The sequence below is a fragment of the Calidris pugnax genome, unplaced genomic scaffold (assembly GCF_001431845.1).
Source record: "Calidris pugnax isolate Ruff unplaced genomic scaffold, ASM143184v1 scaffold42, whole genome shotgun sequence".
Classification (NCBI taxonomy): domain Eukaryota; kingdom Metazoa; phylum Chordata; class Aves; order Charadriiformes; family Scolopacidae; genus Calidris; species Calidris pugnax.
In genome coordinates, this window is record NW_015090920.1 from 6274619 (window position 1) to 6302116 (window position 27498).

The 27498-nt window shown below is 37.2% G+C and overlaps 1 protein-coding gene across 1 annotated transcript in view; it reads right to left on the minus strand.

The window, feature by feature from the left end:
* Positions 1-1661: 1661 nt before the first annotated feature.
* Positions 1662-27498, minus strand: part of IL15 (interleukin 15) — a 41511-nt gene continuing 15674 nt past the window's right edge. Inside the window, exons 3-8 of the mRNA XM_014950039.1 lie at positions 10730-10828; positions 7940-8049; positions 4881-4962; positions 4354-4395; positions 2612-2755; positions 1662-1995 (exon numbers count right to left, since the gene is read on the minus strand). Of these exons, the coding sequence (XP_014805525.1) occupies positions 1882-1995; positions 2612-2755; positions 4354-4395; positions 4881-4962; positions 7940-8049; positions 10730-10828 (591 nt within the window). The 3' untranslated portion in view covers positions 1662-1881. The remainder of the gene's footprint in view (positions 1996-2611; positions 2756-4353; positions 4396-4880; positions 4963-7939; positions 8050-10729; positions 10829-27498) is intronic.

The window sequence follows — 27498 nt, forward strand, 5'->3', positions numbered from 1 at the left end:
ATATCAGGAAAGGAAAGGAAAAATAGATTTTAAATTATTGCAAAGTCAGGAACCCAGAATTATTTAGTTCAAAACTTCTGTGAAAGAGCAGTTTTCTTATATTCTGGTGTCAAAAGGTAGAATTATTTTTCTTTCTGAACATAGAAGCACTCTGCTATGAGTCACCTTAGTCCCAAACTGAGTTGAATTAATTGGAGAAAATACAGTATTAATCTTTTTCGTAACATTTACCAACAGTAGTTGGTAAAGATTAAATAGTAAATGCCATTTGTTTATTTCTTCTGTGATAGCTCTGCCAGTGTTTAATACTAATAAATGTGCTTATGAATTTACCAGTCAGCCTATGTCACCTGTAAGATGACATCCACTATGCTTGCATTTGTAATCTTGTAGGTTACTGGAGAGTCCACTCCTCAGAGTGCTGAAGATTGACTGCTTGGAGTAACCCAGCAATAAGGAAGTACCAGCCAGTGGATTTGTTGCCATAATGAGATTGAGAACCTCCTTCCTGGTAAGTGGAAAGCTGACTGACTCAGACATTTATCTAATGAAGATAGAGAAATGGAGGTCCATAGAGGAAAGGATTATTTATTATGGATAGCAGTTGGTATGACATGGTTATGAATCATGAAGAAAACAGTTATTTTTGAAAGAGCTGAAAGAAGACTATGAAGCATTTCAGAAATACCAGGGGACATGTGACTGCATTGAGTCTTAAAAATACAGTTATCATGATTTCCAGTAATTGATCAAAAATGATTCCTGCCTTCATATTTCTTACCTCAAAAGAGACCAAAGTTACAAACTCTACTAGATAGGGAAGATTTCTACCACATAAAATTTAATTTTTTTTAAGTGTACAGACTTGGTCACCTCCTTTATTCAGACAATGAAATTTACACTACTTCGGTTGAAATTTAGATTGAAATCTTTGGTAATTGCTAAAGGAACTATAGTTTGGTTAAGGTGGTATCTCTGTGAGAGGTAACAAATGAAGTAACAAAGCATGTTCTGTCATTGGACAGAGGAACCAAGCACCAGCATTACCTCCTGTTGAGAAAACTGGAGATAATTTTTAATACCCTTATGCTACCATTGTACAAAAGGGAAAAAAGGCAAGGAATAATCTTCAAATAAATATTTTTTTTTTTTTTTTTTTTACTTTGAATTCTTAAGTAAAACAAATAATTTGGTTTACCTGAAACCATAGTAGAAATGAATATATTAAGAGATAACCAATAGACCTTTAAAACAAATAAGCCTTAGATTGTGTTTTGGCACTAGTTCCTTGAAGGAATGTTAATAAAAAAAAAAATAGCAAGGAAAACTGTCAGACATTAGTAAGTGAGAGATGAAGGATTCCTAGGATTTTCTAGGAATACAAGTGGTAAAGGGATAGATTTCAGATAACAAAAACAGCTTAATGCTTTAGTGGGTTGTGATGATTTTATATTAATATTACTGAAAGAAGAGCTTTTCTTTGAAACCCCATTCAGTTAGCCTTGAACTGATGTTCATGAGGAGGTTCTCACTGCGGACATCCTAAGATAGATTTCTTAAGAGAATTTTGTTGAAAGGTTGGTAGATTAGGCAGGATTTCTTTTCCAGTGGACTTACCAAAACAATACGGACACTTTAAGTCAAGAAGAAGCTTTAAACCCTTTTAAATTCTTTTCATTTTTATTTAAGAAGTGGCATCATTTGCATGTATTCAGTTTTGAATATATTGTGAATTACAGGGATTTTATTTTTCTTTGTTTACGTGTTATGCTCCATAAGTGGGATTGTAAGTGATGTTCTTTCCAGTTTATTGTTGGTGATAATGTAATTTCTGTGAGGATGTTCGTGGAAGAATCTTGGTTCCCAGCTTGTGTCTTTTGGTCACTGTTTGCATTCCCTCTGTATAACCTTGACAAAACTCTGTATAAATTCTGTAAAATTTTTTTCTTCATACTCTTCACATTCTTTACATTTTGCTGATCTTTTGGAACTCAACTGAAAAACAAAATGCAATAGTTAAGCAGGACACTGATCTATTTATCCTGGTAGAGAACTAACCCTTGGTTTTTTGTGAATAAGTCACATGCAGCCAATGGCTACACAAAGCATCGCTGGAGGCTGCCATGGTACTTATGGTCTGTGCAGCTCCTGGCTTGCTTTCTGAGTAGGATCAACTTTGAAAGATACAGCACTTCACTGAGAGATACAAGTGGCTGTCCCTTCAAAAGTTAGGATACTTTTCTCTATGTGTCTGAGTGCACCCAACTTTGGATACTGAAGTTACAAACTGTTCTTTATTTATACATACACATGACGGTTGGACAAGATGATCTTTAAGGTCCCTTCCAACCTAGAAGATTCTGTGATGCTGTGATTCTGTGATTCAAACACCCTGATGTATGTGTGCATACACAGCAAAAAAGTATTTGCTTTGATGGGAAAAAAAAACCCACTAAATTCTGCTTTTTGGTTGTTGTATGTGTAGCTTTTTCACTGTCACATGTACAGGTAACTGGATCCCATTTGCTTTATATAACAAAAGAGGTATTTCTTGTACTGAAGAAACACTTTTGATTTGCCATTTTTTACACAGACTGTTGATGTTACTTACCTTGTTATTTTCTAAGCTTGCATTTCCATTTTTCCATATGTTCAATACATCCTGTGTTTTGCTACAATTTTTGATAAGACATTCTTGAAGAATCACTTTGGTCTCTAAGAAAAAACATCTAATTACAGGTTCTCGGCATTCTTTCTGAAAAAAATGAAGTTGCAGTAGTTTTACAATTAAAAAGGAATAGGTGACTGTAAGATATAATTTACTGTGAAGTGGCTGATTTTGATTTACTGGATAGCTCTTCTTACTATTCAGATACTTTTAAATATCTGCAAAGATTGGCTTTGAGAGCTAATGACATAAAGACCAGCCAATTTGCTAAGATGATGTAGTGTCTTGGTGAAGAACATAGGAAAATAATTAATTAGGATAGGAATTTACAATATAATTAAACATGGTGGAATTAAATTAGTTTCATTCTTAGTTCTGGAACTTTCATTCAGAACTCTGAATTCAGAATAGGCAGAGGAGAAGAGAAAGTAGGTATTACCTGTATTCCACAAACGAAGGGAAAAGAAGCAGAGGAATTAATTTCTCCATCAAGTCAACAATAAAGCCAAGATGTTATCCCAAGTTGGCTGACTTTCATATCAGACAGTTCCAATTCAAGAAAATCTTCCTGACATTACCAGGTATTAAATCAACCATTACAATGGGTTGACCTCTCTGGCTCAGTTCATTTAAGAGAATGTGTGTGTGGATGTGGACACGCATGTTTTGTGACCTTTTTTCCTGTCATGTACAGGGCTAACTGTACAGACACATCAGCTTCTGTGCTCTCTCTAGCTTGCCAGATCCACTGGGCACACCAGCATTGCTGTGTTCTGCTTGCACACTGAGACTGTTCTGCACCGAGGCAGTCAGTCCATCATTTCTAGGAAATCTTTCATTAACTCTTTAGGTACGGGATTCATCTATGGTCTGGGCTTGGCACAGTCCTTGTGTGAATGTTTATGTTGTCTGGAAAGCAATGTCTCAAAAACAGGCTTCTACCACAGCAATGAATCCAGCCAATTCCACCAGGGCTGTGCCAAAAGTGACTACTAGGAGTGGGATATTGGCTGGATTCATTTTCTTGGGGGGATGCATTTGTCCCATGGAGTGCAGACTGAGCTCTGCAGCAACTGGTTATGAAAAAGTCTCTTCAGGAATGAATTGATGGAAACTACATTTAAAGAGATCATATTTTCCATAGGTTTCTATGATTTTTATTGAGAATTACATTGACAAATTAACATAATTCATACTTTGCAGAATAAATTATAACCCCCAACTATAAATCCTTGAGAGTACCTATGTTTCTGCTAAGCTAAGGAATGACAAAAGCAGAGAAATGCAGTTACTCTGTATTCCACTTCTCCAGTATTTTATTCCTTTAAATACTGTATGGCGTTAAATGATCAACTTTGGAAGTATTTTCTCAGTCACTTTTTCCCTCCCTCAAATTACAACCAAATACCAACATTATTTTAGCAGTGTTTGCTTTGATAATATAAATTTTGGATCATCCTTTTTAATTGATTAATTTTAATAGCAGGTGATTCAATAAAAATAATTAATACCTGCTTACATAATTTATCACAAGTACTTTAACAGAACTGTTCCTTCCAAGGAAAACTACTTGATTTCTGAAACTTTTCTCAAATTTAACCAAAGCTGCCTTATGAAAAAGTTGCTAGTAAAGAAAGGAAGCTACCATATCAGACCAGTTGTTGCCAAATTTTAAATTTACTTACATCCTCATCTGTGTTTGCAGTATATAAACTGACATCGATATCCTAAAAGAAAACAAGAGTTAGAATTAGGAAAATTAGCTAACAGATTTAGAGATAATAAAAGTAACTCTGCAAGACATGGATGACCTCTAAGTTCCAAGGCCCAATCCATCCATGGTACTGGTAGCCAGCAAGTCAGGGGATCCACCTAGTAACCTGCAGGATGACCTTTGCTGTGAGGAGGGACTCAGCAGAATGGAGTCCCACAATATTTTATCCCAAGGAGCTAACTCCCAAGCCCACTGCCCCTTTTCTTAGAAAAAGTGAGAAAGACAATAATATTTAATTCTAGAGCATGCAGTATTTGGTCAACTCCAGGTCCCTTTTACCTTCTATTCCTTTGCTTCCACTCATGAAAGAGCATTATACAAACACCCTCCCTTTTCCTGCTCCCTGTTACTGACACTTCTTAGCTGAGTACAGTGCTAAATATTTAATTATGTCTGCTGCTATGATTATATGAAATGCTGACTTTTTAATTAACTTACTTTGGATGTCTTGATCCGCTCCAAATCTTTCAGAACTTCTGCCCACTTGCAATGGCCTGCTGCTGTCTTTGACACATAAGCACTAGAACAGAAGACAACCAAGGACTATTAGGCTAAATAGTAAGTATACACAACTTTTATGCTGAGAAAATGTCAGAGATTATTAAGATACTGTATATACATTGTTTACGTGTATATATACCTATGGTAGATGTGTGGGGCAAGTGTATTTGACAAATCATAAAATCATATATACATAAAAACTGTATTTCAGTCACATACTGTATAAACAGTCAATGTGTTTTTTGAAAATACTGATTTTATACAACATAATGTAAGAGGAAGGTTCAACTTCTTAATGTAAAATACCACAATTCTTTTAAAGTATACAAAAAATCACAAATTTCAGAGTCTCTTATACTGAAAATTTCCCTCCCTGCTACTATGGATTTTCTACCTTAAGCGCTATAGAAATATTACTTGTCATTTGAGATGTAATTTTTTGTGTACAGGAAAGCTTCCTCCTGCTCTGGGTAAGGGTTTGCTCAAAGTGAACCATTAAAGGGTGGAAGGAATATTTCCTTCTCCTTGAATGATTTCTGGAATGTGAATTGCAGTTTTAATGTGTCCCCACTTGGATCCTTGATTTATTTGGATGCCTTTCAGTTCTGCTGTACGATAAGTAACATGCAACAACGTAGGGAATCACAGATGAAATCACAGAATCACATGGGGTTGGAAGGGACCTCTGGAGATCATCTAGTCCAACCCCCTGCCAAAGCAGGTCCACCCAGAGCAGGTTGCACAGGAGCACATCCAGCCAGGTTTTGAATGTCTCCAGTGACAGGCTCCACCACCTCCCTGGGCAGCCTGTTTCAGGGCTCTGCCACCCTCAAAGTAAAGAAGATCCTCCTCATGTTTAGATGGAAATTTTTATCTTCAAGTTTATGCCCATTCCCTCTTGTCCTGTCCCTGGGCACCCCTGAAAAAAGACCGGCCCCATCCTCTTGACACCCACCCTTTAAGTATATATAGGCACTGATCAGATCCCCCCTCAGCCTTCTCTTTTCTAGACTAAAAAGAACCAAGTCCCTCAGCCTTTCCTTGTAAGGGAGGTGCTCCAGGCCCCTCATCATCTTTGTAGCCCTCTGCTGTACCCTCTCCAGCAGTTGCCTGGTGTGTGGATTTATTCCTCCCCAGGTGCAACACCCTGCACTTGCGCTTGTTAAATTTCATCAGGTTCCTCTTTGCCCAGCTCTCCAGCCTGTCCAGGTCTTGCTGAATCGCGACACAGCTTTCTGGTGCGTCAGCGACCCCTCCCAGTTTTATGTCATCAGCAAACCTAGTACTGACCCCACTTTTTACAGACCTCCAACGAGATTCTGTGCCACTAATCACGACCCTCTGAGCTCTGTCTTTCAGCCAGTTTTCAATCCGCGTCACTGTCCATTCATCTAACACAGGCTTCCTAAGCTTGGCTATGAGGATGCTGTGGAAGACTGTGTCAGAAGCCTTGCTGAAGTCAAGGCAGACGATATCCACCACCCTCCCCTCATCTATCCATCCAGTCATGCCATCGTAGAAGGCTATCAGGTTAATCAGACATGATTTCCCCTTGGCAAATCCATGTTGACATTTTTATCTTCAAGTTTATGCCCATTCCCTCTTGTCCTGTCCCTGGGCACCCCTGAAAAAAGACCGGCCCCATCCTCTTGACACCCACCCTTTAAGTATATATAGGCACTGATCAGATCCCCCCTCAGCCTTCTCTTTTCTAGACTAAAAAGAACCAAGTCCCTCAGCCTTTCCTTGTAAGGGAGGTGCTCCAGGCCCCTCATCATCTTTGTAGCCCTCTGCTGTACCCTCTCCAGCAGTTGCCTGGTGTGTGGATTTATTCCTCCCCAGGTGCAACACCCTGCACTTGCGCTTGTTAAATTTCATCAGGTTCCTCTTTGCCCAGCTCTCCAGCCTGTCCAGGTCTTGCTGAATCGCGACACAGCTTTCTGGTGCGTCAGCGACCCCTCCCAGTTTTATGTCATCAGCAAACCTAGTACTGACCCCACTTTTTACAGACCTCCAACGAGATTCTGTGCCACTAATCACGACCCTCTGAGCTCTGTCTTTCAGCCAGTTTTCAATCCGCGTCACTGTCCATTCATCTAACACAGGCTTCCTAAGCTTGGCTATGAGGATGCTGTGGAAGACTGTGTCAGAAGCCTTGCTGAAGTCAAGGCAGACGATATCCACCACCCTCCCCTCATCTATCCATCCAGTCATGCCATCGTAGAAGGCTATCAGGTTAATCAGACATGATTTCCCCTTGGCAAATCCATGTTGACTATTTCTGATATCTTTCTTTTTCTCCATATGCTTTGAGATGACACCCAGAATGAGCCGTTATATCATCTTTCCGGGGATGGAGGTGAGGCTGACTGGCCTCACCAGATCAATTGTTTTGGAAAGCTGGTTTAAAACAAGCAGTTGTTAATTATTTAAGCCTTACCCCAAGGCTCAAAAACTACAAGAGTTTTTGGGAAAGAAAAAAAGGGGTGTTTATAACAAGAATCAGAAGACACTGTGTTTTTGACGGGGTGGAAAGAGAGAAGAAAGGTCAGACTTTAGCAAAGAGATTTGTCTCAAGAGGCACAAGGAGAAAACAAGTGGGGCATGTAGCCCCTAGAAGCAGGCCCAGTTTTCTAAGACAAGTGTGAGAATGGAAGGAGGTGTGTCATATACATAATTGAGCATACATGTTTAAAAATGCTCACATGTGGTGTTTTGTCATTGCAAAGACATGCTTGTTGGAGGTCTTTAAATGCAACAGTTCCAACAACTTGATGGTTATCATGGAGATCAGGGCCAAGGTGTAGTCTTGGTCAGACTGAACCTAGTCAAAGACAGAGTGAAGAAAGGGACTGTGGCCTGTGAAGCAGCTGGGGACTGTGTATCATGGCAGGAGAGCATCCACTCTCGAAATGGACTGTAGGCAAGTAACAGCGGTAATAGTAAAAATAAATGATTCAAATTTACTGTCTAATTAGCATTGACTTTGTAGTTACCATAGGAAGAAGATGATTAGTCCCTTCTCATTCTTTAAAAGGCACGAGAAATGGCTGTTGAGAAGAAGATACAGCTGATACTGCAGACAAATACTTTTCAGGTGTGTTTTCTGAAAGACACAACCAAGACAATAGCTTGTCACAATTTGATTTCACAGGATTTTGCTGTAGTACTGACTTGATGAACCATTTTGACAAGACATCCCATCAAGAGAAGACTACCTGTTGCGTGTAGATTGAAAGACCAACTGATTTGTAGCTTGCAGAAATACGTAATCACTTTACAAAACAGTTGATAGAAGATCAGACGCTGAAGACACACTGCAAAATTCTGAACTCACCCTGGGCTCCCAAGGTATTTATCCGCTCATACTGCAGATGGCAATTTAATGCAGGGACAGTAGTAAAGAACTTTTGTTTTGTTTTCCTCCCTGGAGAGCTTTCCCCTTTTGCCACCCAAATTCTATGCACTACCTAAAACTATAATATTACCTACAATATTGTGGTTATGTATATGTGAAACTACATGAAATGCTATGGTTATGTGTATAGATCTTAAAAATAATGTTTAGATATAGAACATATTTATACTTCACAGTGTATGTACGTCTAATAGTGGGAAGTGATGCATTTAAGAACTCTGTCAGTGGAGTCTGGCAACTAGAAATAAGGAGGAGCTGTGAGCTGGGCATTGACCATCAGCAAACATTTCTCTCTGTACAGCCTGGGAACCTTTGTTCCAAAGTCACAGGCACTTTGCTTTAAGTTGATACAGTTCCTTCACAGAGCCAGATTAATTATCTGCAACTGTATTTTTGATCCAAGTTTTTATTTCTTTTATCATATGTGCAATACTTTTATGTTAACTCACTCAAATGGTGATTCTTTATCAGTGGTTTATTTATATACTAACTTGCAAGTGAATATTTAAAAATGGACCAGAGAACATAATAAATAAGAGCTAGCACTGTGCAGTTGTAAAAATACCAAAATGGGAGGTCAATCCATATGTTGTCAGGTTTGCAACTAACTTGCTGAAAGCCACCTTATTTATCTACTTATCATCTCTACTGGTACAGCCAGGAGAGTAAGACTTACATGTATCACAGGGGACTTCTGAAGAGTAGTTGTAACAAATATTTGTTAGTCTCTTAAATAGAAAATGTTTTAAAAACATTGCAACTATTTTGCTTCCAAAACCCACAGATACAACTTAAATAGCATAATAACCTAATCACGACATGAATTTCCACACTCAATAATGAGAAGCAGTGCCAGACACTTTTATCACTTGTGTGCGTCCAAAACCTATTAAATAAGAAGTATGTAAATGAATGATAAATAATCTAAATTACGGAAAGGCCAGAGCAAGTAAATATCTTATCCATCTTCTGAACTGTTTAAGTATGGAACATGCCATTTTATTGTTACCCAAAGTATGTCTAAAAACAAGACTCAACCTGTTACTCTTTTCACAACAATTGGAAATTAAAAATACGTGAGTATTAAAACCAAAATATTAAGTATATAGAAAAATGTATTTTTCCAAACATAAAAGAATGTAATGGAAAAGAAATATTAACTGCTTCGCTGTGGTCAAAAGAGCTAAATTGTTTTGTTATTGTACAACAGAAAGTCTGTAACCTTTCCACAGTTAATATTGTTTTATCTGAAATTTGTCATGGTGTTGGTTCTGTGGGTTGTTTTGTTTTGTTGTGTTGTCTTTTGGGTTGTGTTTAAAGCTGCATATTAATGGTTTTGATTTGATTTGTCAGTCCTTAAGAAAAATCCTATTTTGTTTTTTGTCTTCTTTTTTCTTTTAAATTTAGTTGAAGTTCAAAAGTAGCCTTATGGGGAAACTCAAAGTACATTTAAAGAAACTTAAGATCTTGTTGTATACAGCTGAAGAAAGCATGTTTTAATCCCATGTGTAATTTTTTAAAAACATGTTTTAACAAAACTATTTAAACATATTAGAAACATTTTACAACAGGTAAACATTGTGAACATTTTACAAGCTGGATTTTATCAAATGAGGTGATGTGGCTACAAATGAAAATACTAAAGACTTCTGTTTGGTCCATAAGCACTTACCAGTTTTGTGTTTCATAATTAACAGTATGGAGCCTTAAAAAGCTGAATTGAGAAGTTCCAGTTTAAATGCATTGTCAAATTTATGCTGTAGGACAAATTGTTCAAGGTGAGGAAAATAATACATTATAGTACCTAATGAATAATGGGTCAGGGTTAACATTAGTTTGTCATGTATTTTCTTTTTCTAAGATGTGATGACAATAGAACACTGTGTTCTTTTAATGATTAACCTTGATCTTTTGTTTTCTAAAATGTGGTAGGTAACTTTGGTTACTTTTTTATTGTAATGAAATAATCATTGCTAATTTAAATAAAAGCTTAGTTTTTATAAGTAATAGAGAACTTCACTGATTGTAAAATATATTAAAAAATATGTATATTATATGCATACTCTGAAGGATATTTCATTTTTTTTATAGAGAAAGTGGTTCTTAATGTCCAGTAGATCACCATACACGTTCCTTACAACAATGCAGGGCCATTTCTACTTAAATTTCTTCATTATTTCATCCAAACAGTTATTTAACAACCAAAGAAATGTTAGCTCACTAACATGCTTTGATAAATTATTCTCTTGCCTTGAACACACATTGTTGTAATGTAAAAATTTTCTTTGGCTATTACCAGTTTTTCACTTTTACTCTGTTTAATCATTAACTAATTACTCTCTGTATTCATTACGTCTCTGATACTTACCCTTGTTTTATGGAAGCTTGACCTTTGGACAAGGGAGCAGCTCATATTTAAATACATACATATTCTTATCTGTAGATTGTGTCCTGATAACCTGCAAATCTAGGTTAAGGATTAAAGCCTGTGTTATTCCAAAATGCTACTGAGAGTTATGATATACACAACAATCTGTTTGGTAAAGGAATACTGGATTTTTATAATGAAGGTAAAATCAAGCACTTTAAGAGCAGTTACTGCTGAGTGAAAGCTAAGCCACAGCAGTATTGTTTTTAAAGAAGTAAACATAAGCAAATGACAAAACTTTTCTTTAAGAAGGCAGAAACACTTGCTGATTTTGCTGTTTTGGCTGTCACAGAAACTATAGTCTAACGATAATGTTAGTCAAAAGAAAATATTCGTAGCTCTTTACAATATTTAAGTTACATGCAAAGGAAAGTACTGAAAGCTAAAATTACATGTTTTTGCCTATATACCACATACCAAAATTTCTTTAATATTTGCTTATAAATTTGTCAGTGAATCCTTGAGATGTGATATTCATAATTAAGAAATTTTAGTTCCCGTGCAGGTTGGTGTTATCTACAAAAGTCCCCTCTTTTTTATTGCTTATTTTGAACTGTCTTTTTATTCTTTCTTAGAAAATTTAGATCCTGAACCTACAAGTCCTTGACCACCTCTTGTTTACGCTTTCAATACTGCTCCTCAGTCTGAAACAGCTCTTTCCTTCATTGGGACATCTCTTTGCTAAGTAAGTAGACAGCAGTCTTTTCTCAGCCTTCGTTTTGCTAGACTATTGTACTAGGTCTGGTTGGAATGGAGTTAATTTTCTTCATAGTAGGTGGTTTGATGCTATGTTTTAGATTTGTGACCAAAACAGTGTTGATAGCTTACCAATATTTTAGCTATTGCTGAACAGTGCTTGCAAGGCCTGCTGTTTTTCTCACCTTGCTCTCCCCTAACCCCCCCCAGCAAGTGGGCTGGGGGAGCACAAGAGTTTGAGAGGGAATACAGCCAGGGCAGCTGACCCAAACTGAGCAATGAGGTACATCACACCGTATAACATTGTACTTAATATTAAAAGGAGGGGGGAAGTTTTTCAACGGTAACCACTGCTTGGTGACTGGCTGGGCATCAATCTGCTGTTGGGAGCTGGTGAGTGATAGCTTTTGCATTACTTGGTTGTTTTTTTTTTTTCCTTTTTTTCTTTACTTATTAAACTGTCTTCTTGTCAATCCCTGAGTTTTTCTTTCGTTTACCCTTCCAGTTCTCTCTCCTGTCAGGCTGGGGCGGGCAGTGAGCAAGCAAGTGTGTGGCAGCTCAGTTGCCAGCTGGAGTCAACCCACTACAACTATACGATGCACTCTTTTGCATATACTTATTTCCATTTCTGTGATCTTCCTAGCAGACCTCATCTGCTTCATTGCTCTTGAAAACAAGGGACTAGAAGCATACAACACACTGTGATCTCATGAAGGATTTAGAAACTGGTGCTAATACTTTCACCTTCCATGGGAAATAAGGAACTGACTACTGCCAGTGTTTTTTTAATGACTGTATCACAGTGGCAGCTCATACTTCAATAATATATTTCCCTGCCAGAACTTTATGTCCACATCTTTCAGAATCCTGGGAGGTCTGAAGAATCTTTCACTATTTGCAAAAAGTCCTCCCTTCCCTGGCCAAAAAAAACCCCACAAAACCAAACAGCACAAAAAGCCAAACATCTAACTTGATTAATTCTTGATTACTCTCAGTTTTTCCCTAACTTCTTGACCTCTAGCACATGGCTTTTTTCTTGATCAGTCCTTTCTGTCTTTGCCTCTGGGCTTTCTGGCCTGTCTCGATGGTGCTAATAGGTATCACTGGTCCTTCCATTCCTTACCCCTGTAAGGAAATTATCCTGCTCAGACTGTTCTCTCTTGCAATAACCTCCATTCCATTTTCGTTCAGCCTTGGCTTCTTGGTTTCCCTCTCTCTTTTGTGTGTATGATGTGTTGCTCTTCTCTTATTTGTTGCCATGCAATGTTTTGTTTCTGCCCATTTCTCATCTTCATTCTGTAGTGCAATAGACCTCTTCTTGCACATTATTTATCCTATTTTAGTCAGTCTCTATTTCTGCCCTGTTCTACAGATATGCGTCCTCAACACTTTTTCTTTGACTTCTTGCGAAATAAAGGGCTGTAAATATTATCTTCTCTGTTACTGCTGCAAATTTCCCTCGGAAATCGTACCCCTCCAACTCTAATCCTTGGAAGTTTTATTGAGCAACATCTCAGGCATACAGTGGATTTTTCAGATTCATATTCAAGGACTGTTTACGTCGTGCAGAGCTGAGCTCTACACCCATTCATCTGCGTGGTTTCTGCAGTTCTTCTCCTTCGGTCTCCTTTCCCACAATAATTATAGCCTCCTTTAGAGAACTCTGCCTCCTCCCCAAAACAAAATCTCGTCCTGTGGCACTTATTTTGCTGTTCTCTGTTTGTTGGCTCCACTAATTAATTGTTCTCTCCTCTTGTGCTAGGGCAATCCCTTTCAAGGCGATGAAGCGCTAAGTAGCTGCACAACTAGGCTGCTGCATCTATTTAAGGCTCTGTATTGTGCATAGTAGTATAATATTCAAGCTCCTTCTCTATGCTCAGAAGCATAGAGAGCATTGTTAATGTCAGAATCTGTAAGACTGGGAAGATCATCAGATGTTTTTCCTATTTGCATCCTAGTCTTGTAAAAAAGAAGCTTTTTTTTTATTTAAGATGTGTTTTTTTGTTCAGGAGAGAAGCCATGGAGAGTAAAGATTCCGTAAACTAATGGAATTGACTAGAAAAGGAACGGAGCCCATAAAGAAAGCAATATTTCTGAACTGGATAGATGTTTCAGTATTGAGCCCTTAAATAAGGAGTTTTGAAATCAAGTTTTCATGGATCATGAGTAAGTTTTAGGCGAAAGACCTGTTAATGCCTTGTTATGGAGCAAATGCTGGAAAATACTGCAAGTCAAAGGAACAGACTCACTGAAGGATCTCTCTGCTTGCTCTTTCATTCCTAAGTTCCTTTAGACAATTTAAAGGGAACAACCAAAGAGAAACAAATGACAAAACCCTGAATATGAATTAGCGTCAGAATGTATTTATTGTGATGGGATAGAATTCAGAGATAAGAACAGAGAAACACATTAATGTACTCTGAGATAATAAGAAACTCTGAAGCTGATGCTACCTATAGGTGCAGCCCTCTAAACACACCTTGAGAGTAATTTCATTTGTGTTTTACCAATACCAACAGAAAGTAATATTTTCCGGTAGAGGAATCTAGTACCAGGCCCTTAAATCCTTTCCCAGTTTCTACTGACTAGTCCCATTTATCAAAGAAACATATTTTACAGCTCTGGTAAACACTATTTGATGCAGCATCCATTTAAAAGTTTCTTCTTTGCTATCGTGGTGCCCAAATCCATTATGATTCCACAGCCATTTTAGTTCCTCTTCTCCCTTCATACCCATCTTTGCATAGAAGCCTAGGGAATCAGCCCTCAAGCTCCACCAGGTGTTACCAGCAGCTCTCCTCCTCAAGGTTTGAAGGCAAAGAACAAGCTTTACATGTTTCTGTCGAGCTTGTACTTACTGATCCAGAAAGGAAGTCAGTGGAATTTCTGAGTGTTAAACCAAATCACACGCTTGAATGCTTGTCTGGATGAAAGCCAAAACATGCCTTAGATTGTTATGTCATCAAGCCTTTAGTTCAGTAAGCTGAAGTGCTTTCCTAGAAGTTTTGTATTTAGCTAGAGTTAGGCATGCTAAAGCGCTTTTGCAGCTGCCATTTTAAAATTGGGCATTCTTTAAATTATTCCCTTTTGATTACTTCCCTTTCACACACCCACTCCCCTAGAACTAGAGCATTTGTTGGTTTTATTTTATAGTGGTGACTTTCCTGTGGAGTACTATTCTACCTAGCTTGTTCTGCTTGTATGTGACTAGTGTTGACCTTCAAAAGAATATTCTCAGTAATCAGCATGGCAGGAAACTCTTTCAGGTTAATCAATTTTGCATTTATGTGCTCTTGGTTTGCTTAAATACTTGTTGATTTGCTTTTGACGGTCATCCAGTAGGAGTTTCTTCTCCCATATGGTTTTGCTAACTGGCATTTATGCCAGAAAGTAAAGTTTACAATGCCTGTTAGAAAATTTTGCCAAAAGGTCACAGAGTCATTGCTATTCTGCTCAATACCTTAAACATCAGAATTTGAAATGTAAGAAGTTAAATATTTCCTTTGACCTTTTTTTGCAAAACATGCTCGAGGCACATACCACTGCCTTACGAAGATGTCATATACCTGGCTATAGGCCTGAGAGGAACTTTGTCCTTGGTGCAAAGAGAGATCTCATGCCTTTCCAAAGAACCTTAGAGCCACAGTAGCAGTGAAACCCAACAGAAGTGCTGCAGTATTTCAGGATAAATATTACAAGTTGAATATAAGTATGAATATTATAAATTAAAAGCTTTCCTTTTAATCTGTCTGCTTTCACTCATTTGTCAGTCACAGTCTCAGAACAACGCACACTGCACGACCACAGACCTCTTCCATTAATAGCTCTGCTTGAAATAGGGGGGCCAGGTCCCTATTGGCATAATTGAGAGATCAGGACATCAAACATGTTGCTTACTCATTTGTTGCTGTCAATTTGGCATCTCTCTTAAGCATTTTTTTTCCTTTATGCATTTTTTGCCAGCTGGCAAAATCCATCCGGCAAAGAAAGCTAGTACATGCTTCTTTCTTTTTACATCCTTCCATGTAATGTCAGTCTTTTCAAGGTATCAATCACTTATTAAATTATGAAAGATCAACTTAATGTTGTCCTGATGCATGACAGTAATGCTAGGTTTGCTTGACGAACGCTGTGACTGATAAACTGCCACTTTTGATCGTGGCAAAACTAACGAGTTAAAGATATAATCAGTAAAGTTAAGAGGAAGTACACAGCAAAAAACTCATTTGGAGGGCACAGATGGTTAGCATCAACCATTTGTCCCCAAAGAATCCCCCTCAGGATGCAATATGCAATAATTAGTGAAAAGGTACTTCAGGGTACACTCTCCTGGATTAGTCAGCAGTTGAATCGCAGGAGATTCGAATCGTAAAGGACATTAATAAAACCCAAAAAAATATAAGAGCCAGAACTAGTCAGTGCTGAAATTCGTTTAGCAAAATGTGTCCTGATCTATATATGCTGTTAGGCAATCTCTGTAAATACTATTTGTGATATATTTCATGCCATGACAACAAATATCCAACAGGGAACGAAAATACAATTAGGGATAAAAGCTCAGTGCATTTAGAGATAGGATGTTGTCATCTAAAACAGAGCCAAACACAGAAACTAAACAGTAAAAAATACAAAGCATGTCATACTGATGCATAGAAGTTGGAAATCTTGAGACCATAAAATAGTTACCACAGGAGAAACTACTGGACAAATAACAGCTCAGACTTAGCAAAATAAAGCTCAGCTCAGAGACTGTGAATAATATCATATGCTAATAGAGGTCTGTAACACACTTCTAATAAATAGAAGACTAAAAGTAGCAAATGCAGTTCTCAAAACGGTAAAGCAATGCAGTATTTTCAAAGCTTTCTTAAAAAAAGAAAATTATAATCTATGACCCTCTCTTATGGTGATACTTTTAATGGAATTTACTGGATCCTGAGGTAAACAAGCAGGATGTAGTTTGAAATACTCTTTCTTGTGCTGTTCCTGTTCTTTAAAGAGCAGAATGAAATCTTAATGTGTGTCAGTTGCCATAGCTTTACTGAAACCAAAGAAGTTATTTCCTTTTCCAGAGTGGCTGAGAATTTGACCAAAATGTTAACCTGAGAAAAACAGATTTATTGAACAACTGAGGAAAGCAGTACACAAACTTCCAAAAGAAATGCTATAAACAGATCAATAGGTAGAAAAAAGTATCAGGATTCAAAGAAAGAAGAACAAAACATCTCTACTATAGATTTGTTCCGTATTTCTGCATAGGGAAGGCAAACAAATTTGGAACGGAAATTATTTCTGCTTTGTATTACTCTAAATCACTTATAAATAACAATGCAGTATGACTTACAGGAGTTGAGCAATCATCCTTAGTTTCTTGCCTTAGGATACAGGAAAATTGATTGTTGGAAAAGCTCCAGTGTGTATTACAGAAACCTCCCCCTTCCATGTAAATTTAGAATATATTTGGGGGAAATGTAACGAATTATGAGGTTGCACTCTGAACCATTTTTTCTGTATGTATGCAAGCGGTGAATGCAATGCACTAGTTGTCATTATTTGAGGTTTCTTCAATTTGTATAGATGATGATTTTTTTTCATTTTGTGGCACCCAAACCCAGAATGTATAGAGGAATGGAAGAGGTTGTGTGTTGTAAACTAATGAGAGCTGAAACAACACTAAATTATATTAAGCTGGTTTCTGTATCATAGCTCTTCAAAAGAATAAATGGTAGTCATAGCTCTTAACAGTGCAGCACAGCACGCATCCAGAAAACTTCAAATTTTCTTTCAGACAGGATAAGATGAGTCTACTAGCCAGTACATTAATTTAGACAAAAGTGTATTTAAAAAGATTGAAAAGACTACTTCACAGGAATGTTAAAAGCAATTGTATATAAAATAATTGGCAAACCCGGGGTGCCTTTATATTATAAAACTATGTAGAACAACATTATTGAAAAGGAGTAAATTCTTGGATTAAATTACAGAGGATTGCTTACTTCAGTGGTTTAACATACAAGAACTTAAGCCAAAAGCAGCTCACTTTCTTGACAGTAATTAAGTGATAATAAAAGTTTCTGATATGCTAATACAAGACGCAAGATAAACTGTAAGAAATTAAATACACATTGTAAGTTTAACCCATGACCACATTGCAAAAAGTCGACCAATTCTATTAAATTAATATGTATGTATATATGTATTACTTAAAGAGTTAGAATTAGTCCTGCTAAGTAAAATTAATACTTCTTACAATCTGGAACGTGCACATCTTTAGATCAACATCAATCAATAAAATATATTAAAAAAAATTAGTCTCATTTTCAAAATGGACTGCTTTCAGCAGCTCCCACTGAAATAAATGCTTGATTCAGGTGTAGAGAACCATTCTAGCGAATGTGCCACATCCACGCTGGGGGAAGGCATAGGAGGAGGGTAAGCTAAAGATAATATTTACCCAGTCTTTTTTTCAAGCAAGTTTTTTTCATCGCTTTTGAATGGCAAAGCTAGAAATTAGTTCCATGTCATTCTAAGCGAGGGCTGATACAGTGTTTGATCTGCCTTAAAAACCTAATCTCTTTAAAAAAAAAAGATAATATGTATATAAAGTTACCAAAGATATTAATAACTCTGTGTAATACTGTTTGCCTGAACAATACTCAGTTTGGGGAAGGCAGTATAGCCCTGCTATCTTACATAGGCTTTTCTTTACCCTCCCACCAGGAGTACTTACTGCTTGCTTGCTGCCAAAGGAAGGGATCTAATTGTCCTGAATGGAAGCACAACATGGCAAAATAACTTATGTGTTGTTGTCTCTCTTAGAACAGCCAACAACGTTTGGTTTTGGCAGATATTCACCCAAATGCCACGTAAGGTCTGCATGGTTGGTAAAGCTAGAATCAGTTTTAGAAGTCACCAATAATATGGCCATTTACATACAGCCTCCTTCTGGTCTTTATGCCAAAATAGGCATCATGCATAGTGCACATAGATTCACCTGGCAGAATGCCACTGAAATGAAAGCAGTAAGGAAAATTGAATTGATGAATTATCACAGATGAATCCCAAGCTGCCAACTGGCCTCTGAAACTTCCCCGACTAACTGTTAGAAGACCTTAAGACTTAGCTTTATGCTGAAGTCTTATGATTGCATTCTCTGTGGCTCATGCTATTAATAATGAATCTTTGGGCATTTCAGTGTGGAACCTCAAGAGGCCAAGAAAGCAGCTGACTGTCCACGAAAGCATTCTTCTTTGTTGTTTTGTTTGTTTTTCTTTTTATATAAACTTAACCGATAGCATTGAGTGCCTCTCAGGTCAGAATGAGCACACTGGCACACTCTTACTACTTTGAAAGATTACAGCAACTCTCAAACCAAAACCAGAGTTGTCATCATTGCAAACACTCTAAGGATCAAGATGGCACAATAGGATCTTTCACTAATGTTCCTACTGTCGTCTCCATAAGACATGCGAGCTGGATAATCAGCATTGCAGAGAGTATGGCTGAAGTGTGTATACTGAAGAATTTTACACTTTGCTTCCCTAAAATCAGGAACTTCTACATTTCTAACTAAGCTCACTGATTTTTGTTCCAACTCTCTTCTTCAGAAGTTGAACCCCGAACTTAGTGAACTAGATTACTCCTCCTGAGAACACACACCTAGAAATCTTCAACACTTCTGCAAGAACAGGTCCAGCACCATCTCACTCCCAGAAAACAAAACTTTTTTATTTTTTTTCCAAAATTTTATGTCTGTTTGATTTTTCCCAACGTGAGCTATCCATTCCTGCCACTCTACAGTACTCCTGCTGCATGCCATCTCAGGAAGTCTTTCTTGCAAATTAATTAGGCCAGATTTAATACTGTTATTTGGATTGAGCCTGCAAGTTGCTGTGTCTGCTTTTTTCCCTCTGGGTTTGCTACCTTTTGTTTTCAGAGCCTGACTGGCGTTGCTGATCTTTCTTACTTCATTGGTTTAACATACAAGATGTTAAGCCAAAAGCAACTCACTTTCTTGACAGTAATTAAGTGATAATAAAAGTTTCTGATATGCTAATACAAGACGCAAGATAAACTGTAAGAAATTAAATACACATTGTAAGTTTAACCCATGACCACATTGCAAAAAGTCGACCAATTCTATTAAATTAATATGTATGTATATATGTATTACTTAAAGAGTTAGAATTAGTCCTGCTAAGTAAAATTAATACTTCTTACAATCTGGAACGTGCACATCTTTAGATCAACATCAATCAATAAAATATATTAAAAAAAATTAGTCTCATTTTCAAAATGGACTGCTTTCAGCAGCTCCCACTGAAATAAATGCTTGATTCAGGTGTAGAGAACCATTCTAGCGAATGTGCCACATCCACGCTGGGGGAAGGCATAGGAGGAGGGTAAGCTAAAGATAATATTTACCCAGTCTTTTTTTCAAGCAAGTTTTTTTCATTGCTTTTGAATGGCAAAGCTAGAAATTAGTTCCATGTCATTCTAAGCGAGGGCTGATACAGTGTTTGATCTGCCTTAAAAACCTAATCTCTTTAAAAAAAAAAGATAATATGTATATAAAGTTACCAAAGATATTAATAACTCTGTGTAATACTGTTTGCCTGAACAATACTCAGTTTGGGGAAGGCAGTATAGCCCTGCTATCTTACATAGGCTTTTCTTTACCCTCCCACCAGGAGTACTTACTGCTTGCTTGCTGCCAAAGGAAGGGATCTAATTGTCCTGAATGGAAGCACAACATGGCAAAATAACTTATGTGTTGTTGTCTCTCTTAGAACAGCCAACAACGTTTGGTTTTGGCAGATATTCACCCAAATGCCACGTAAGGTCTGCATGGTTGGTAAAGCTAGAATCAGTTTTAGAAGTCACCAATAATATGGCCATTTACATACAGCCTCCTTCTGGTCTTTATGCCAAAATAGGCATCATGCATAGTGCACATAGATTCACCTGGCAGAATGCCACTGAAATGAAAGCAGTAAGGAAAATTGAATTGATGAATTATCACAGATGAATCCCAAGCTGCCAACTGGCCTCTGAAACTTCCCCGACTAACTGTTAGAAGACCTTAAGACTTAGCTTTATGCTGAAGTCTTATGATTGCATTCTCTGTGGCTCATGCTATTAATAATGAATCTTTGGGCATTTCAGTGTGGAACCTCAAGAGGCCAAGAAAGCAGCTGACTGTCCACGAAAGCATTCTTCTTTGTTGTTTTGTTTGTTTTTCTTTTTATATAAACTTAACCGATAGCATTGAGTGCCTCTCAGGTCAGAATGAGCACACTGGCACACTCTTACTACTTTGAAAGATTACAGCAACTCTCAAACCAAAACCAGAGTTGTCATCATTGCAAACACTCTAAGGATCAAGATGGCACAATAGGATCTTTCACTAATGTTCCTACTGTCGTCTCCATAAGACATGCGAGCTGGATAATCAGCATTGCAGAGAGTATGGCTGAAGTGTGTATACTGAAGAATTTTACACTTTGCTTCCCTAAAATCAGGAACTTCTACATTTCTAACTAAGCTCACTGATTTTTGTTCCAACTCTCTTCTTCAGAAGTTGAACCCCGAACTTAGTGAACTAGATTACTCCTCCTGAGAACACACACCTAGAAATCTTCAACACTTCTGCAAGAACAGGTCCAGCACCATCTCACTCCCAGAAAACAAAACTTTTTTATTTTTTTTCCAAAATTTTATGTCTGTTTGATTTTTCCCAACGTGAGCTATCCATTCCTGCCACTCTACAGTACTCCTGCTGCATGCCATCTCAGGAAGTCTTTCTTGCAAATTAATTAGGCCAGATTTAATACTGTTATTTGGATTGAGCCTGCAAGTTGCTGTGTCTGCTTTTTTCCCTCTGGGTTTGCTACCTTTTGTTTTCAGAGCCTGACTGGCGTTGCTGATCTTTGTAGAGGCAGCCAATAATGGTTTTGCACCAGAGTAGCCACGCAGAAGTCATCTTGTTGAAAACCTGTTTTGTATTAAAGCTTCTTTACACAGGTTCTGGACACTCAAAATCTGTGTGATTCTGTGATATATGTTACATATAATGACTCTTATTAGCCCCCACTGGTCTCCAGGTAGTATGTACCTTATGGGTAAGTTGTAACAGGCAGATAAAGGGTTCTATTCCTTAAAGGTTAAAAATTAGGTACATGTCCCTGATATGAATTACAGAAACACATTGAATTTAGGAATAGCAGAGCTGACTGTAAGCAAAAGACCTCTAGGCCTGATGTCTGCAGCCGGTTGTGAATGCCAAGGGAAGAGTGTACTGACAGCTCCCGGGTATATATCCAGTCTCCAGCAAAAGAGAATGCAGATAAAGCTTGTCAGATTTGGGGCTAGTGTTTTCAAGTTGATAACTTCTCTAGCCTTTTTCCTGCTGTTTATCAGTGTAGATAAATATTTGCTTTTTAATGGAATTTTTTTTAGAATTTTATGGAGCAGTTCCTTCTATGTAAATATTTTCTTCAGCTTACCTTTCAAATTTTGACAAGCAATGTTGATTTCGAAACTTAAAATATGAGGGTAATTAATGAGATCTCTTCTTAATGTAATTTTCTAAAGAGTACTGCTTTTACAAGCTTATATAGCCTAAGGGAGCATATCGTTCATTTAATAGGTCAGCTTGAGTTTTCTAAAAGTCACAATGTCACTACCTTGAGTGTTTACATTACAATAGAACAAATACTGGTATTTACTCTTTTCCTGGAAAAAAAAATATATTTCATTTCTTTGTGGTTTCAATCTATTTATTTTTGTTTTGGTTCAGCAGGCACCATGAGAACATTCTCATCACTTGAAATAGCTATTTCAAAACTGAGAAACCTAGTTGAAAGTGAGAAAAGAAACTTTCTTCTTTCTTAGTGGCAAACTATGAATAAAAAAATGCACAAGAGGGCTGTCATTCACTAATTTTAAATACCTGAGACAACCTACCATACTTTCAAGATTCCTTTTGGTATCAAAGCAGGCACTTAAAGATTTCTTCAGAGCACATAGCAAAGCTAACATACTATACTTTGAAGATTCCTTTTGGTATCAAAGCAGGCACTTAAAGATTTCTTCAGAGCACATAGCAAAGTTGCATCCCATAGACCCAAACTTGTGGTCAGGTGAAGGGATGATAAGTATCAGTTTAATCTATCAGTTTCAGTACAAGTGAAGCATTTATAGTACTCAAATGTCTCGTATATTTTTTCCAAAGGTACTTCCCTGTCCTTCAGAAAATTCGAGAGATACTCAGTAGAAAGAATAACCTATTACTTTGAGAATGCTCCTTTTTTCTGCGATATCAGAAATAGTTTAGCTACTTATATTTAACTTATAAAAGCTAAGGTTCAAATATTCTTTGAGCATGTTGCTTCCAGTCCCATTTCTTTGGAATAAAAACTGACAAAAGTTGTAGGCAAATTACAAAACAATATAGCAAGAAAAAAGTTATAGTTCACAATCCTAAAGGATAAAAACATTGTCACGGTTAAGAATATGAGTGTATAATGTACAAAATTCCTTTAGAAATATGACATGTTATGTTCTTTCTGGTTAGAAATACTAAGTATTACATTTAAAGTAAAGGTTTCTTTAATTTGGAAAAATTATTAATGGTCCTGTGAACTAGAGAATATGACCCTTTCTTTAGAAAATAATTGAAGTATAAACAGAAACCAAATTAATATCCATTATTCAAATGAAGGGTTTTTCTTTGCTGATATTTAAGTTAGTACAAAACAGGTGTCTTAAATTGCTTTGAGATAAATCAGCCTGTCCCAGTTCTTGGATGCTACCGTAGCTTCATTATGGTGTGAGCACTGAGCTGTTTAGAAAGGTACTGGCAAAAACCTTCACCTCCTAGGAAGCAGAGTGGATCACCAGTAGCCATCTTGTTGGGTGCCCTTCTTATTGAAAGGTCACTTTTACTAAGTGTAATACAAAGCTTGCGTTGGCCTTCTCGACATTCAGTTCACTTTGAATGCTGTACCTTACTCAGACCGGTAGTCAAATTATCTATTAGTTTCTTGTTAAAAAACTGTCACATATGCACAGCACATAAATTCACATTATTGTCAAGTCATTCATCTTCAGCTGGATGAAAACTACTAGAAAACTACTTTGTCCTCACTGTGACCCATGTATCTTGAAATCGCACGCAGTTTAAAATGAGACCTGAAATATTCATGTGTCATTTAAATTATGCAAAATAATCTACAGGCATCCATAAAATCTTATGAATCTGAGAGATATTTTCAGTTACATGAGGACAGGAGATAAGTGGGTGTTTCGTCCTTCAAAAAAAAAAAAAAAGGAGGGGGGAAGACAGAAAAACAGAAGGAATTGTTTCGAAAGTAGAACAAAAAAGTTTCACAAAGATTCTCTTGGAAAAAAAAGGCTCATAGATACTCTCACAGTGAATGTATCAGTAGTGTACGTGCTCTAGACATTTCTGTTGTGTCACCTTACATTCATTATATGTTGAGGTACTGTTGGATAACTGTTAACCAAGGTAACAAATGTTAGTGGATATGGGGGGTTGAGTACAATGCACAAGTCATGTGGTTTTGATCATTGAATAATAGAAAAGAGAGAGTAGGAAAGCAGCTGAGCTGCCTGAATTATAGGTGTCCCAACAGCTGGAAAAGGTGACTTTTTAGAATGGAGGCACACTTTGTTTGGGTAGAGAGAATGCAAATGGTAACAGCAGGTACCCACAACAGAATTTTCAACTGAATTTATGCCCATGGAGAATTCAGAGGCAATGCACCAGAGCTCTTCACCAGGGTTTGCCTGTATTCTCTCTAGCTCCCAGTTTCCTGCTTCTACTTGGTAAGGTAATGAATGCAAACAAATTGATTTTAAACTACTGGCTCCTGCAGGGAAAAATGATAACATCAGCTGAGGAATGTGTATAAAAATCAATGTCTGTAGTAATGTCCCGACTGTTTTATATTCCCAAAAGATTTTTGACTAATCAAGGTAGGCATCCATTCAGTTACAGATCAGGTGTAGTAGAAATCACATTCACACCAGAACACAGGGTAGGTTCAGCCTGTGAAGATCACCTTCTAGCTCCTGATACTAAAACACCTCTAGAAGGTCCCCTTCTAGTCCCCTTCTACTCAAGCTGGTAATGAGAAGTATTCTATAACAAATAGCATCATAGTAACTTGCAGAGACAACATAGATGTCTCAAGAGTCCTCCACTCGAAACTGAGATAAAAATCATGTAAATACAGCAACTTCACATGTTTGTCTTCAAAAAGTTCTTCTTTAAGTTTTACCATATAAATTAAATAAGGATGTGTTCTGTGATAAGCTTGTATTTCCACTTTTACAGAAAATGAATGCTGGACTGATGCACCAAAGTGTTTTTTTAAATCTTGAAGTTAACCTACACAGAGTCTCCATAAAGGTACGTGTTCTTACTCTGAAATAGACTCTTTCCATATGATATTGTTACCTCTTGTATATTTGAATTCTATTTTTAGAAGGGGTGAATGCAATACAAAAGAACAGTATAACTATGTAATTTAGCAGAAATAGAACCAAGCTCTTTGATTCATGCACCAATCAAATGTAAAATAGCTTAATGCATCCCTTTAATAATCTAAAGCCTTGCAGTTTTTATAGAGCTGAGAGATCTATTTAGATGCTTTGTAGCAACGTTTTGGGTCTGGTATAAATTTTCTTCAATAGTCATATTCTGACACGATAGCAGCATACTGAATATCAGAATCTCAGTAGTATATGATTGATTTTGAAGATTTTGGGAAAAAAAGGATTTGCCTATTCCTCCTAACCATTCCTGTTGGGGTGTGGCAGATGTACCTTTTTCTGAATATCCTACCTGCTTTTAATTGTCCTCCATGGGTCTGCAGGTGCTAAGCAGAAGTGAGCAAAGCCGAGCACAGGAGATCAAAATGAATGGGAGAAAATACTGGGAAGATTCAGCAGTTTTCCCAAGGCTGTGTTTGTTCACTTTAATTGTAATGATCTCCTAATGGTGTCTATTTCTCAATTCCGTTTGTTTTAAAATTGCAGAGGATACTGATTAACATGCAGTCAGAGGATAAGCTCAGTTAAAGGATACTTGTTCAGTCGTTTCCAAATTGTGGTTAAAATTTCACTAATCAAATTTCACTAATACACAGCCAACTCTGCCTGTGTGATTTTTGTCTTTTTTAAAGTGGAGTGAACAATGGGAATTAATTTCAGTAATTTTATATGGGATTTAGTTACTTGAATATCAGACTGATTACTATCAGTAAAAGATAATAGCTTCGCTGAAACAAACTGATTGTATTTGCTTGTGTTTGAACTCATTTTGTAGAAATAAAAGCGGAGATATCACCTCCATTTTTGAAAGATTGGTGTTTTTTGAGAATTCATATTTTATGTTAATGCTATGCTACTTTTTCTCTAATGGTAGCAACTGAAAAAATCAGCTAAGATGGAACCTAGTGTGCCGTAGTCTAAACTGTGTAAATCTGTAATTAAGGCTAATGTTTTCCAAAAGAGATTACAAAACACCTCAACAAGACACACAAAATGCAAAAAGGGAGGAGTTGTGTCATTTTTATTGCTGGAGAGCTGAGTCACAGTAATATTGCTTTAATGGCCCCTGGTCATGCAGAGGATTTGTGCAGATTTCAGAAAGTGAACTGAGTTCTACTGAATGCCAGTGTGGATTTTCATGCCAACAAGAAAATTACAGTAGTTTCTCCTCTGTGCTCACACAGTGGAATTGTTCTTGAAAGACTGGCTACTGAACCAAACACTTAGGAGCTAAAATCTCAGTGACACCTAGGCCAGGTTTCAGCAGTCTTGAGCCACTGCTTTGGTTTATTATGCAGTATCATAGTACACATTAGTCACAGACCAGAAGAGTCTTCTGGGAGTCCAATTCCTAGTTCCAAGACATAACCAAAAGCCAACCTCTCTTTTTGCCTAGTACCTAATGCTTTTGGAGAAGATTCTTCAACATTCTTAGGGAGCTGTCTCATATGACAACTGGGTATCACAGCTTAACCTCTTGTAGTAACAGCATGTGGACTCTTGCTTCTTAAAATGGAGAAGGATATGAAAAAGAAGATAAACTTTTAAGGACATCTAACCATTGCCTGTTGCCAGCCTATTCATAAGAACCTCTGAAAGGGGAGCTGCTGGGAAGAACGGGTAGGTAAAAGATACCACAAAATTTGGACTGTGCCTGAACCTTCTACTGCTTTAATCAATTGTTTTCTGCTGATGAAAGAAAAATTCAGTCCTAACTTACTTGGCACTTAGAGGATTTTTTTTTTTTTTGGTTAAAGATTGATAGATAAAATAGCCAAACTCTAACTTGTACTACCCAGAGAATTGGATTTTCTCTTTTCTCCCTTATTTCTTTGTCTGCCATTGCCACAGATATCTCCTGTAATTTCCAGCCCTGTTGGTTACTTCACTTCATGCTCTCAGGTGACAAGGTGAGTAGGATTTGATGAGCAGAGCAGAGGAAAAAACATCTGTTGGGGCTCACTAAATATGAGGAAGATAATGTAGTATTTGCTGCTGTGAGATACAAGATTTGAGGCTAACAAACAGGCTATCCTATGTGGAAAGATCATCTGTTGACTATTCTAAGGGGTCATAATATTGATAGTGAAAAAAAAAGTCATGGGATATTTACACTGGGAAGAATCTCACATCTCACATCTTCATGTTTGAAAGAAGAATGGTAGCTGGGAAGAGGAAGCACAAATTATTTCTCTTTAACGATATTAAGTGAGAGGCATATTCTGCTGTAGGGCAAATAAAGGCAGGAAGAAATTACTTCAGTCTAAAATGCCATAGCAAACCTCTCAAATTACATTGACAAGTGTATCTGCAAATCAAGAGCAGGTGACATGAGAAGTATTGTGGATGACTAATATGATTCAGGATCCTAATTCTGATGTATTATTTGGTCATCTCTCCTTTGCATTAGTATCATGATGCAAAATTGAATTCAT